The sequence below is a fragment of the Myotis myotis genome, unplaced genomic scaffold (genome assembly GCF_014108235.1).
Source record: "Myotis myotis isolate mMyoMyo1 unplaced genomic scaffold, mMyoMyo1.p scaffold_m19_p_2, whole genome shotgun sequence".
In the NCBI taxonomy this organism is placed as follows: Eukaryota; Metazoa; Chordata; class Mammalia; order Chiroptera; family Vespertilionidae; genus Myotis; species Myotis myotis.
The window spans coordinates 145,151,530-145,166,502 of NW_023416324.1; the positions used below are offsets into that span (position 1 = coordinate 145,151,530).

At 37.1% G+C, this 14,973-nt stretch overlaps 1 protein-coding gene across 21 annotated transcripts in view; it reads left to right on the top strand.

The window, feature by feature from the left end:
- The window catches only part of BBX (BBX high mobility group box domain containing), a 295,838-nt gene that overhangs the window by 197,500 nt on the left and 83,365 nt on the right, over nucleotides 1–14,973 (top strand). For all 21 annotated transcript variants that reach the window (XM_036351112.1, XM_036351117.1, XM_036351131.1 and 18 more), the window contains 2 exons: nucleotides 9,018–9,213; nucleotides 12,915–12,982. In XM_036351112.1, the coding sequence (XP_036207005.1) occupies nucleotides 9,018–9,213; nucleotides 12,915–12,982 (264 nt within the window). The remainder of the gene's footprint in view (nucleotides 1–9,017; nucleotides 9,214–12,914; nucleotides 12,983–14,973) is intronic.

Consider the following 14,973-nt stretch of genomic DNA (forward strand, 5'->3'; position numbering starts at 1 on the left):
ATCAGTCCTTGTTCATCAGTTTATGTTGTTCATTATATTCCACAAATGAATGAGATCATGTGGTATTTATCCTTCTCTGACTGGCTTATTTCACTTAGCATAATGCTCTCCAGTTCCATCCATGCTGTGGCAAATGGTAAGAGTTCCTTTTTCTTCTTCCTCTTCTTGAAGAATACCTTTCAGCATTTCATATAATGCTGGTTTGGTGGTGATGAACTCCTTTAGCTTTTTCTTATCTGTGAAGCTCTTTATCTGACCTTCAATTCTGAATGATAGCTTTGCCGGATAAAGTAATCTTGGTTGTAGGTTCTTGGTATTCATCACTTTGAATATTTCTTGCCACTCTCTTCTGGCCTGCATGGTTTCTGTTGAGAAATCAGCTGACAGTCGTATGGGTACTCCCTTGTAGGTAACTGACTGTCTTTCTCTTGCTGCTTTTAAGATTCTCTGTTTGTCTTTTGCTCTTGGCATTTTAATTATGATGTGTCTTGGTGTGGTCCTCTTTGGATTCCTTTTGTTTGGGGTTCTCTGCGCTTCCTGGACTTGTTAGTCTATTTCTTTCACCAGGTAGGGGAAGTTTTCTGTCATTATTTCTTCAAATAGGTTTTTAATATCTTGCCCTCTCTCTTCTTCTGGTACCCCTATAATTCTGATGTTGGTACGCTTGAAGTTGTCCCAGAGGCTACTTAAACTATCTTCATATTTTTGGATTCTTTTTTCTTTTTTCTTTTTCAGTTGGGTATTTTTTGTTTCTTTGTATTTCAAATCTTTGACTTGATTCTTGGGATCCTCTTGTCTGCTGTTGGATCTCTGTATATTATTCTTTATTTCAGTCAGTGTATGCTTAATTTCTAGTAGGTCTTTTTTCATATCCTCCAGGGTCTCACTAAATTTATCGGCGATTTCCATAAAATTCTTGAAAAACCTTATAAACATGGTTTTGAACTCTATATCCAGTTGTTTGCTTTCCTCCATTTCTGTCATTTGTGACCTGTTTCTTTGTCTCCACATTTTTTATGCTTCCCTGTGTTGGTAGAGTGGTTTTGTGTGCTAGGTGCCCTGTAGGGCCCAGTGGCTCAGCCTCCCCAGTTACCTGAGGTGGACACTCTTAGTGCACCCCCTTGTGGGCTTTGTGCACAGTCTTATTGTAGTTATGCCTTGATTGTTGTAGGATCACTGGGAGGAATTGACTTCCAGACCAATTGGCAGTGAGAATCAGCTGTGTCTGCAGTGGGAGAACTTCTGTGCTGAAGACACCCCTCTGGGGCAAGACTTGCTTCAGGGGGGCTTTGGTGCTCACTGAGTCTGCCCCCTGAGTGTGTCCCTTATGGATCTGAGGAGTTGTAATCTGGATGGTCCCACTCTGACCACTGGGTACACTGGCTCTTGGATCGAAGAAGGTACTAATTTAGCCTCTTCCTGAGGTTACCCAGCAGGAGCTACGAAGAGAACTGCAGATTCCCCTTCCTTTTTTGGAGTTTGGAGGTGCCCTGATGAGGCCCAGCTGTGAAGCAATGCAAGCTGCTGTGGGGCCTTGGCCTTCTCTTGGGAGTTCTGGGTCTGTCTGGCCCAGCTGCAATTTGTTAGGTAATTTTCAGGTTGCAAAGGGCCAGGGTATTCATATGCAGAAGCCTCTGCCGCAGCCTGGGTGGGGCGGGGTCTCAGGGAATCAAAAGGCGGAGCAAGCAGCTATGGCTGATCCTCAGCCCTGCCCTAAGGGGCCCCGCGTCTCAGTGTCCTGGTAATTGCTGCAAGCACCTCTGAGGGAAAGCTGCCCTCAAGTTCCGAGTTCTGCCTGCTGCCAGACAGTCCAGTTTCTCCCCGTATGAGTCCTGGGTCCCCAGAGACTTCCTAGAACCGGAGTTCAGAGCAGTCGGGAGCTTGTGACCCCCTCCCAATTCAGAAAGACAGCTGCGTCCTCAGGTGCCAGCCCCTTTCCACGTGCGCTCGAGCCTCGGTACCTCTGCACTTTACTTCCGCAGCTCTTCTGGGTCTCAGTGTGCTTTTCTCTTTCCTTCTAGTTGTAGAATTTCCACTCAGCCAGCCTTCCTGTAGTTCTGGATGATGTCCGTTTTGTCTTTTCATTGTATTTTTGAAGTTGTTGTGGGAGGCAGCAATTTCCGGTGTTTACCTATGCCGCCATCTTGGTTTCTTTCTACATACTTTCTTAATTAAAGTATTCAGATTGCCTTTTGAATTATTTGAAAATTTCAACTCATTATTTACAAACAAGAATTTTTTTATAATCTGTAATTTGGTGAGACCTTTGTGAACAGTTGCATTTTATCCACATTTCTGTCTGTGTATCAGATGAGACTATTTTGTTCTTTTGAATTCCCTCTTTGCTTTCCCATGTGTCTTTCTTTTGGATCTACCCTCCACTATATTGACATTTTTCTCCTTTCAGTTCTTTTGGCTACCTCTAATGAAATGGTTTACTATCTATGGGTTTTCTGAATGTGGCTTAATTAGACACCCCCCACCCCAAATTTTTCAGCTCTGTTGTTTCACAATATTCCTTGTTTCTGAGACCTTTCCCATTTTTGTGTTTCAGATACAGTGCTTTCTTACTGTATTTTAAAAAATATACCAGCATTTGTCTTTGAAATGGTAATAATCAATTTCTGAATATTGCTCTGTTTTGTTCAGGTTTCTTTTATAAACATTTAACTCATTTGCTCTTCAGATTAATCCCATGATATAGATATTATTTTTGAAAAGGTAAAGATGAGGACACTGAGGCCCAGAAAAATTAAGTGACTTGTCCAAGGAAGCAAGTTAGTAATAGCATAGCTGTGGTTTTCATACTTGGCCCTCTCTATTCTCAGACTTTTCTGCGTTTCCACATCTGGAAAATGGCAGTAAAGATGCCTACCTTCCCAGGGTCAAGATGAGATACAAAAGAAGTGATATAGGTATAAACATTCTATAAAGTTTAAAATGCTGTATAAATGTTAGTTTTATTTTTATTCCTGACAAGCAAACTTGTTTGTTTGTATTTAATACTTCTCTACCTAGTTATTGCTTGCTTTTTTCATTAGGAACTGTGAACACAGTGAAGGGCTATAGAAATGCAAAATTTGTCTTTGAAAAAGAATCAACAAAACTAAATGTATCATTTGCCCAACTTGGCAGATACTGTCCTATGTGATTAATAGCCCCCAAGAAAATAGATGTTCATTTAGGTGAATTAGTGACTTGATTTCAAAATATCAATTTGCTAATTGTTAGTAAACACTATAATTTAAATATTTCAATAAAATAAAAGTATAAAGGACTTTATAATGACCCCATAAACAGTGATAGACATCATAATGAGTGATAAATTAAAAATTTGAACTGGATCCCTTAAAACTCATTTTGATGTTGGTTTCAGATGTTAATATTTAGATGACTGAGGGGCCTAATTCTGAAACATCATGTAAGATGTTTGCTAGTTTCATAAGAAAGTTCTAGTTAAGAAAGATGCTGTCACTAACACTCAGATTTCTTCTCTTTCTGAGGCACCCCCATCCTCCCCTCCAAGGTTGACCTGCTAGTAAATTCTTTCCCAGGAAGATAACATATCCTCTGCTACGAATCATTTAATAATATGTGTTGGTGAAAATCAATACATGTAATGAAAATGATAATACTATTGTCCTCATGAAGGAATTATTACCAGCACCAACTATTTTTAAAGCACTGGTGATAATAAAGGCCAGCTTAAATGAACTTCTGATGTAGAGCTGTGCTGAAGACAACATAAAGCAGGAACAGTCACTGACCATAATCATTTCTCTTTCTTTTCCTCTTCCTCTTCCTCTTCCTCTTCCTCTTCCTCTTCCTCTTCCTCTTTCTCTTTTTCATATTCCACCTACCCACCTCTTTCTCAGTACTTTGTGAGTATCAACTAGGCACTGGGGATTAAAAGAGCATGGATCAGAGTCTCTGCCTTCATATTGTTTATAGCCATTAGCCACACAAACATACAGGGTGAGGAAAAAAGTAGGTTGACATGTGTTCATATGGAAAATAATATAATAATAATAATATAAGAATAAACTGTGTTTTCCTGTACTTATAACTGTAAGCCTACTTTTGCCCTACCCTGTATTATTTCTTTTTATACATGGTCCATAGGCCTTTCCTTGGCTCAGGCATGAAAAAATGGTTTTTCAAAGGGTCGGTAAAAGGGGAAGCTACCTATGGGTTGAAGAACAAAGGATAAGCAAAAGCCCTGGAGTGTGTGGCTTTTATGGAAAACAGTAAAGAGAAATCACTATGAAGGTCAATACACTGTCACTATCACAATATTAATCTTCCAAAATCTTAAATTCAATGTAAATGAGCAGTACCAAGACAGTATTCATTAGTCCAATCATGTACATATTGAGCAAAGGAGTTAAAAATGTGGACGATAGGGAAGAGAATAGGAATTTAATGATTAGGTAGAGAAGCTGTAAATTCATGCAAAGACACACAGGTCAATGCAAGCAGTGTATGAACAAGTGTGGTCAGAAGCAGAAAGAGCCTCAGCCTGTGAGGATGTCTCTCTGTCCCTGAAACTAGGCACCTCATCAATCACTTGCTCTGATTCAACTGTAAGAGACAACAGAAAAGCTTAATCATTCTTTGTGATGAGGTTATTAAGGAAAGGAATTACAGAGAAGTCTGTGTAAGAAAGAAATGAAGGAAGAGTCTATTAGTCTGAAGCAAATAGCTGAGTGAAACTATTAGCATGCTGGTTAACCATGTGGGCAAAAATCCATCATCACAGGATTAAAAGGGCCGAAGAGATCGGCTCCCCTCATCTGGATCCTTGCTGAGGGTAGGAGAGAAAACTCAGTTATCTTCTAAGAGCATCCATGTTGGGCTACTGGTACTACCTTAAAAGTAATTTACAAATATAATTTTCAAAAATCCCCTAGTAAAAAGTCACCTCATGATTTCCATTCCCCCCCCCCCACACACACACAAATTTCCAACTCATTAGATAACCTAAAGTGATTCTACTTTACAGACACAGCCCCTGACTTACAAGGTGCTCAGTAAATGCGGGCTCCCTTCTGTCTAATCCCAACCACTACCACATTTCATTAGCAATAATACTAAATCACTGTTCTTTAGTGATGGTAGTAAATGCATCCATTTTATGACAGCATTTTGCCTACTTCATATGTGACAATGGCATTGTTATATACCAAAGACAAGACCTTATATTTATCTTTTGAAAATATTTTTAATTGATTTTAGAGAGAAAGGGAGAGGAATAGAGAGAAAAATTGATGAGAGAGAAACATTCATTGGCTGCCTCCTGCACCTCCTGCACACACCCTCCCCCCGCCCCCCACCACCACCCAATCTGAGATTGAGCCCACAACTCGCGCATGTGCCCTGACCTGGGATTGAACCAGTGACCTCTTGGTTCATGGCTCAAAGCTCAGCTACTGAGCCACACTGACTGGGCACCTTATGTTAATGTTTTAAAAATTGGGTCTCAACATTAATTTTCCAGATCATTGATGAGATTGGCAATTTGATTTTAAATTTATTAACTATTCTCCAACAGTTTGTTTTTAATGCGGGGAAGGGGGGGCTACCTAAAAGTCCAGTAGTATTTCTAGTTATTAATACAGTCTAGAGCTCAACAGAGTGAAAGAGAATGGCAACCCTGGTGAAGACCATAAGTAATAAGGGATCCTGGGAATGCCTATACAAAAAAAGATAGCTGATTCTGGTGCAAATATGTGAAATATCTCCATAAAATAAAATCTACCGGAATTTTGGAGGAGAGATTGCACAGGAAATTATCTGATATTTTAAAAAGAGATATAACACTTTTTTATTTTATAACTGCAGGGGGCTAAGTGAACCCCTAACGTACATTTTGAAACAGCTATAGTTCTCTGTGGCAAGCAAAATCACATTATACATGGGTGAAAGAGGAAAGGAAGACTTAAAAAAATGGCACTAATCTCTACTTCCTTAGTTCTAGAACCTTTCCCTCACAAAAATTTTAAAAATTATCATTTATTAGATATTAAGACACAATAGTATTATCTGATCTGAATTATTGTTGCTTAGTTATCTTTACTAGAAAGAAAATTAGACTGTTTGATGTGATAGAACATTGAATTAAGTTTATGGTTTTGACAGAGCAAAAATATTTTAAGTTATACATTAACCTGTAAAACTTGCATGATAAAACCACTCCAATAAATGTCACACACTTCAAAAACTGACTTAAGTGGCTATGGAATGGCTTGGTTATTCTATTATGGAAAAGTCATAAAGGAAAAACAGAACATAAGACTTAACTATTGATTCTGTTACCTAAATTGGCTGTAAGGATTACTGTGGCAATTTTCATATATAAAAACATTTTAAAGAATAATTTTACCCCCTAATTTGGGTAGTTAGGAGAAAAGTCAGTTTAGTAAGTCTGTATTAATAAAACACCAAAATGTCAGAATTTCTTTTTAATCTAATTTTGTTACTTTTTAGAAAGTGAATATGGATCTGGGTGAGTAATATTATCTACTTTCTGAAAGGGTAAAATAGATAAATTCATGTTAACTCATTTGAATTGTAAAATGCTTGTTTTGGTGTTTTTTTTTAATGTGTTCACTGAGGTTTAGTAATTTCCTTAAACAGTATAAACTTTCTTCTCACAAAATAGTTTATGGCATGAATTATTCAAACGGTGCAAAAGTTAACTTTCATCTATACCCCTTTGAAAGATCACAAATTCCAAAGTTATCAGGACTTACTGTAGTAATTGAAACTTTCATAACTGGAACTTTCTTCTTATAAAACTGCCAAATTCTTGAAAATTTCTCATGACAAATATGTTAATTCATTTGTTTGAAAGTCCTTTGTCACTTTATAGAGTGGTGACCTTTGTCCAAATGACTGTTCATCTGACAAACCTAGCCTGTGTGTCTTCCACTGGAACACAATAATGATGCATGTGTCTGCTACTTCCATTTTCACCTCTCCCTGCCATTTGTTATTTCCACCTCCGGACAGCAGGCCAAGCTATTTGTCTGCCCAGTTTAATATGTAAATGCCCCCGTGCACATGTAGGATAGGGTATTTCTTCTAACACATTTGGTATCTCCCAATACTTTCTGCTATGTCGTGGTAAATTCTAGTTTTTTCTGGTTTTGTGTCCCATTTTAATTATTTTTGTAAGAAAAGTATAACTGTATCTTACAGTTTTTCATGGTTACCTTCCTCCTATATGTTCCTATATATCAGTAGTCAGATATACAGTTTTTATTTTAAAAAAAGGAAAAATTTGAATTAAGATAATTCTAAATAATTCTAAACCATTGACTAGATACAGTACAATTTTCTATATGATTTTAAGTGAAGTGCTGAAAAAAGTTTGTTGTTTGGATTACATATACTTTATAGCAAGGGTAAAGGAAACTTTATTTCCCATTTGGCTAAATGAAAAGCTTTGGAGCTTATAGTGATAGTTCATTTTACACACAAAGAGACCATTTTAAAAGGCAAATTTATGGGATTAAAAGAATTGCATTAATTTAATAGAGTATCCAGCGGTAATAACATATAATAGTGGAAGAACACATGGAAAATCCATTTTATTGGATGACAGTTTTTGGCAATTGTATATAATAAAAGGCAAATCAACCAAACAGCCCAAGGACTGGTCACTATGATATGCGATATGCACTGACCACCAGGGGGCAGATGCTCAACGCAGGAGTTGCCCCCTGGTGGCCAGTGCTCTCCCACAGGGGGAGCGGTGGCGGGCTCCCACCTCCACAGCAGTGCTAAGGATGTCCAACTGACAGACATCCCCTGAGGGCTCCCAGACTGCAAGAGGGTGCAGGCCAGGCTGAGGGAGACCCTCCCCTCAGCCCCCTACGAGTGCACGAATTTTGTGCACTGGGCCTCTAGTGTATAATAAATAGCAGTAAATAGTTTTTATATAATTTAATCAGGAAAGGGGAAAGAAGTGGCAGATGTGGGAGAAAGAGCTACAGGAGAAAGCCACAGGAAGATAACGGAGAAAGGACACTGTCAGTGAAGGTTGAAGCCTCTCAGTAAAAACAAAGTTTGTGATGGATTAATTGCAACATCACACATTACAGCTCTAAGCCCATTCACATGAGTGAATACGTGTGCTCATTACAAAGCCCTGGGATGTTGGCAGGTGCAGTTACACTTTACAGATGGGGGAATTGAAGCTGAGAAAGGTTAAACAACTTGCTTAATGTCCACAGATGGCTGATAGCATAGATGGATTTTGAACTCAGGTCCCCAGAATCACCCAGTACTCTTTCTTCTATGTGGCCTTGCATCCTCAAATGACTGAAAGTTATATATTATGTGGCCCTACCTTGTTCCCCTTATTCTGTTCTCAATCTTGGTTCATTTATCCCATAGCTGATTACTTTGCTCTGTTAGGCTTGCCTACATCAAAGCACAGGTTTAATTCTCACTGTACTTACCAAAATATACAGTGAGCAAAACCTGCTCACTGGCCTGTTCACACTTTGTAATGTGTATCAGATACCATGCTATGCACCTCTGTTTACAGCAACCCTAGGCATGTGGTGTTATTTCCCGTCTGTGGAGACCACGGCTGAAGCCCAGATGTGTTACATTCTCCAATTCTGGTCTCCATCCTTGGCCACCACAGTCCGAGTGGAAATGTTACGGTTTGAATTCTGGGTTTTCTGTCTTCAAAGCCTTTTGCTATTTCCAGGACAAATAACTCCCTCTCTCCACCAAAGTCAGACAGCTTTTTGTATACTAATAAAATATTGAGGGATAAAAGATAAAAAATTGCCTGCTTCTGTACCCTCATCCCACAAATGAACTTTTTAGTAGATGAATTCATGTTCTGAATTGTCATCCCTACTACAAGGAAAGCCATTGAAATTACTGAAAGTGGGTTTGGGTTTTTTTTCAATCATTATCTATATAGCGTAATGATGTGAAGTCTGCTAGAACATTTTCAATCTACGTGTTCATTAAAACCTGTTACTTATTCTTTATAGTATAAAGATGCATTTATGAAGGCAAATCCTGGCTACAAATGGTGTCCTACCACAAACAAGCCTGTGAAGTCCCCAACACCCACTGTCAATTCACGAAAGAAACTATGGGCCTTCCCATCTAACTCTTCAAGAGACTTGCCAAGCCCCAAGAAAGCAAAGACTGAAGAAATGCCTCAACTTAACTTTGGAATGGCCGGTGAGTTTAGATACTATTTCTACCAGTTCTTTATTTAGGCAGTACCTTCCCAAAATAATACAGAGAGAGAGATAGAATAAAATAGGGAAAGAAGCAAAATATATGATCAGTAGGAAATAGTGGCAATATTGCATATCTTAAAGCTTTGGAGCGTACATAGAATGCATATGTATAATTAAAGGAGGTGTGAATTCCTGACATTGTCATTATGGAAAAGCAGACAGCAATGTGGAGATGGTCAGGAGCTCAGGGAGTTTTATAATGTAACAACATAGTTTACAGACATACACTGTAAGCCATCTGAGGAAGCACCTTAGTTAGTATGGGTACTTAAAGAGCCACAATTATGTAGATCATCTGAGGATGTATCATCTAGGTCAAGAATATGAACAACTTCGTCACAAGTCTGAGATGGACCTGACAGATGTTTCTTAGAGGGAATGTCCCATCCTGCCCCCAATCCTGTATGAGCCGGGCAAATTTGAAAGTCCAGATGGCTCCATTTGTTATGGAACCTTTAATACTCTTTGGGTGGTAAGGAATGCTAAAGCATTTATAACTGTGAAATAAAGTATTTATACTCACCCTGTAAATGGCTCTGTCTTTCCTGGAAATTGCCATGGTAGTACTCAAAAGAGGAATTTTCCAGGATGAAATTGAGAGATGGGCAGGGGGAAGCAGTGAAGTTGAGGTTGAGCTATAGGATTCCTGTGTCCTTCTTACAAGCAATTTTCTTCTGAATGAGAGCACTTAACCATTTGTAATATAGGGAGCTTGGGAATGAGGTTGAACAATATGGTGATGACACTTTTTTTTGTTTTTTTTTATGGCCAGTAGGCCTAATGTAATTTAATCATAATATGACAAAGTATGTGGTGGTGTCATTTATAAGCCTAAGGAATGCATTCTAATATAATGGTGGCATTCTGGGAGAACAAGTCTTCAGGTGATTGTTATGTAGGTGTCCGTAGTATAATTCTAGGCGAGCTTCCAAAATGATACTTCTACATATCCCAGAAGAATCAAAATGGAGATCTTTCTTCATTTTAGCTGTCACTTTGTACTATTTTAGCTTCAAACCACTTGCTAGTAGTCTTGGTGAGCATTCTGGACTTCCCACACCATTGGAGTGTTTTATAAAACATCTTATTATCAGAACCAAAAAAGAATATATGGACAATGGGCTTCTAACTGAATTCCTTCAATTATTATTTATCTTCCATTGCTTTTTCTTTCAATTTTAAATCTAGGTCAGTCTGTGTAGTGTTTTTGTTTGTTTGTTTGTTTTTATTTTTTAACACAATGGCTCTTTACAAACCAAACATAATTGTAGGTAAATTACAGAAAGCTATGAATGGTATAGTACCATTCTGTTTATAGTACCATTTCTGACAGTTTATAAATCTAACTTACATACCTACAAATTAAAAGTAGGACCCAGACTTTCAACCAAGATATGTACTAGTCAGCTTTTAAGAACTGTGCTCTTTAGAGCAAAATATAGGAAAGAAAAAAACATCTTTTTTGCATTTATCTCATGTAAAGGCTTGTGATGGATGTTGGAAATCTAGGATCAGAGCCCTTGTTAAGTATACACTAACTTAACAAGGTAACATTGGCTGATACTTCCAGTTATTCCCTTTTCAATACAATGAAAGCACATTAATTTGCCTTTAATTAAAACATGGTCCTTAGCTGTTTGAATATAAGGGTTACTGTAGGACTCTTGGGGGCCAGTTTAAATTTTTCCTCAACATGGAATCTCATTTTTTGTTTTTTGTTTTCCCAGTAGTTTTTGTCACACAGCATTTTGCTATTTTGAATAACCTCAAAGCAGTCAGTTGTATGATTTCCAAGAAAGGAAAGCTATGTAGAATTTAACTTAGAACAAGCACTCTCGGTTAAGGAAAAGCATATTCTTTATATAAATATATTTTTGATATTTGTAATTAACATTATATAAATATAAATATAAATTAATATAAGGTATGTTGGTAATTTCTTTGTCTGTGTTTTCGTGTCATTACATCAAACTTCTTGCACAGTCACATTGGTGTATAACTTAAAATCATCATATGTATGTTCTTATTTTACTTTATCGTTTGAAGTAACACATTTTTATCTTTATTAGAAAGCCATCATCCAATCCTCTTGATCTCTAAAATGATAGCTGCAAAATTATTTAACTGCGCAGAGAACCAAATTAAACTTTGCCATTTTGCTAAACTCATTTCCCCCTCCTGATTTTTATTTTTAAATAGATTTAAGTATCTATTTTAACAGCCACAATAGTTCTTGACTGTAAAAAGCCTTATTTCATCAAATCAGCATGCTCTTGTGTATTCTATCTGTGTGTCTTCCTGTGGCCACCTTTCAACATTAAGCTTGACCTCCTGATCATATGGTGACATATTTTCCCCTCTAATTATCTTTTCCTTTTTTTTTTTTTTTTTTTTAACTACCTCAGATTTTTTTTTTTTTTCCAATTTTTAAAGTGTGGTCAGAGTTGCTTCATAAGTTCTGGAGACAGATTGTATACAAAGATATACTCAAGGGCATGCATTTAAACAAGAATTCCACAAAGAAAAAGAAAAGAAACTCCTGAATGTCTTCAGGCAACAGTATGCCTGATCCTCCTTTTTAATTGTAGAGAGATTCCCAAAATTAAAACCTAACTTACTTATTTACTTTTTTAAATGTGTTTCTGTTGATTTTAGAGAGAGAGGAAGGGAGAAGGAGAAAGAGAGAGAAACATTGATTGGTTGACTCCTGTATGCAACTCCAAACAGGTCTTGAACCTGCAACCTGGGTGCATGCCCTGACCGGGAATTGCCACGTAGTCACACTGGCCAGGGCTAAAAACTCATTGATTAAAGACCTACATGTACTATGATAGGCACTGAGTTAGGCATTTTCACATGTTATTTCATTGCAGTTCTGATATTTAAAACAACCTTAAAGGATATAGGTATCTAATTGTCTGTAATACTTACTTTGTTTAGATATAACCCCAGGTCAGAGATCTGTCAATTTGCTGTTTTTATTTTGTCTTTTTGTTTCTGTTGATTATTGAAGAAATGAAAACAAAGAACTTCAGTAATATAAAAAGGATTCATTTTAAATCTTAAAGCTATTTTCAAGGAAGGGCCCAACTATATCCCTAAGACTTAATATGTCAAAAAGACACCATTTTTAATTTTAAGTTTTAGAGAAAGATTGTTTGAACAAAGCCTACTAGATTTTGCAGGCCTATTTGTAAAATTTGTCTCTGTTTTCTAGTTCCTCTTATAGCCTCGTTCTTTATTTCAGCCCTGATTTTATATGGCATAAATAACAATTTGAGAATAACAATCTCAAACTTCTTAGAAGATAAGCATAGCATTCTTTTGTTTAAAAAAAATCCACCTAAACCCTCCAGGCAGTAAGGAAAGAAGCATCAGATTAAGGAGATAATTCATGTTATAAACAGCTATGGCATTGAAGAATGTATTATGTTGAATGGTGGGACCACAGTGCTATTTAAAAGGCTGACAAAAGTATGAGTACTAAGTACATATATGCCAGGCATAAGTTTTCTATAAAAAGTTATATGTGGTTCTGTTGCATTTTGATTGCTACTCTTTGTGAGTTTCCTTTTTTGACTCTGTGGATTATATGTACTTAATGGTTGTAAATTGATGATTTATTTGTTTTTGGCTTAGATCCTACTCAAATGGGAGGACTGAGTATGCTGCTTTTAGCTGGAGAACATGCGCTTGGCACATCAGAGGTAAGCCAGTTCCTCATTCTGTTCATGCTGGGGGTTGAGAATACAGACATTTGTATTCTGTTCACACTGTGAGTTCTGCACTTCCACTGTTTACAGCTCCTGAACAGACTTTACTTTTGTTTTCATTGAGCTCTGTATGTGCATTGTACTGTGCCTTGAGGGTAACAGAAGTGGTGTGAATGATCACAAGAGCACACAAACACAAGGCAGATGCAGATTTTGAAGTTCTGTGAGCCTAGGGATAAGAAACACGATGTACAGATAACTTGCATTCGCCATAACTATGTCCTGCGTCAGTACAGTGGGTCCTATGATTCATTTAACTCTATTCGTAACATTCCCTACTTTTATCACATTCTCATTTAGGATTGCTAGTGAAAAGATGAGATTTAAAAAAGAGAAAACTGTCTGTTTCTCTGGTTCCTGAATAAATCCACATTTCTGTTTTATAAAATGAGGAGACATGGCATTCCAAGGTTGTTTCATTTTTTAAAATGGAAAATGAAAAGGACCCAGGCCCTATGACCTTGGTCTTTTATTCCTTTGGTCTGCTTTTGCTAAACATTTTTAGGTATGGTTTTGATGGGCAGGTAGTAGCAGTTTACCATGCATAGTTTGCATGTGTGGAATTCTTCTATTTTCCCGAGACCAAATGTATTAACCTATAGGTCATGTATTTTATCACATTCAGGTACTTGATATGGACATTTTTCAATCCCCAACCAAAGTTGCTATGTTGGGCAAAATAGCAGTCAGCTCAATTTTATTGCAAATATGTACTTTTTTTTTTTTACTTTGTAAAAAAAATCATGAGTGTGCCAATTAGATTATAATTGAAGCTTGTTCAAATAGTGATTTTAGAAGATACTATATAAGATCTTTATATCACAAAAGCCTTTTATTATAAATAGTTTACATTTGGGATCCATAATAGTTGACCAAATGTTCAATTTAACTTATTTTTATTTCATTGAGTCCATTAGAGCAAAAAGTGTGTAAATTGGTGGACTGTTAGTTATTTACATTGTATTAATCTTTAGCTGAGAAAAGTAAACACGGCACTGTGCACCTTTGCATACTCATTATTCAACATGTTTGTAATTCCTAGCAGAATAGCTTCTTGAGCATCATTTCACTTTCTAATACATGGCTGCTACCTAATAGCAATCAGACTAACTCTCACCTGGGTATAGACTGTTCCAAGCATTTCCGAAAGGTGGTTGTGAATGTTGGAATAATAATACACACTCGAGGTTTCAACACAGTCTGACTCATGACTTCCAACAATGCATTGTATTGTGAAAGTCAGCATCATCTTTTCTAACAGGTTAGATTATAATGATTACTTCCCAACAACTGTTAGCATTCTTTCTAACTTTCAGGAACAAAGGTAAACTGATAAATATCTGTAGAACTCACAGGTAGATGAAAATGCTAGTCAAACAAAAGAAATGCATTTTCCCTTTGCTTAAAAAGTTAGACTCCTGGCTCTTTTTAGTGAGCTTTTCTCCTCCCCACTTTCAAGAACAGCAGAGCTCTGACAAAGCAGGGTTCAACCTTTGATTTCTGATGAAGGGGGAAAACCATTTGGAGAATTCTCAGGCTAAAGAAACAAAGCTAAATGGTTGTAAGAAGTGAGTCAGAAGTGAATCAGATAGAAGAGAAGAGGCTCAGGAAGAAGTTGCCAGCAGTTATGTCTTTAGGGACCACTTCTAAGAACACAACTTTTATACACACTTGCTCTTACAAATGATTTATTTCTTGTTGCTTTAGGAAAGGAAGTATTTAACAAAGTGACAAGATAATATGCATTCAGTGCAATCATGATGGGGGAAGTGAGGAATGGAAAAACAACAAACTAAGGTTGTTAGGCATAAATAGAAAAAAATTTTTTTGAACAACTGCTGCTTTTATTTAGGAAAAACTCAACAGCCATTTACATCACTTTATTTTTTACTATTTTGGGTGGGGTGTTTGAAATGTTTAACAAA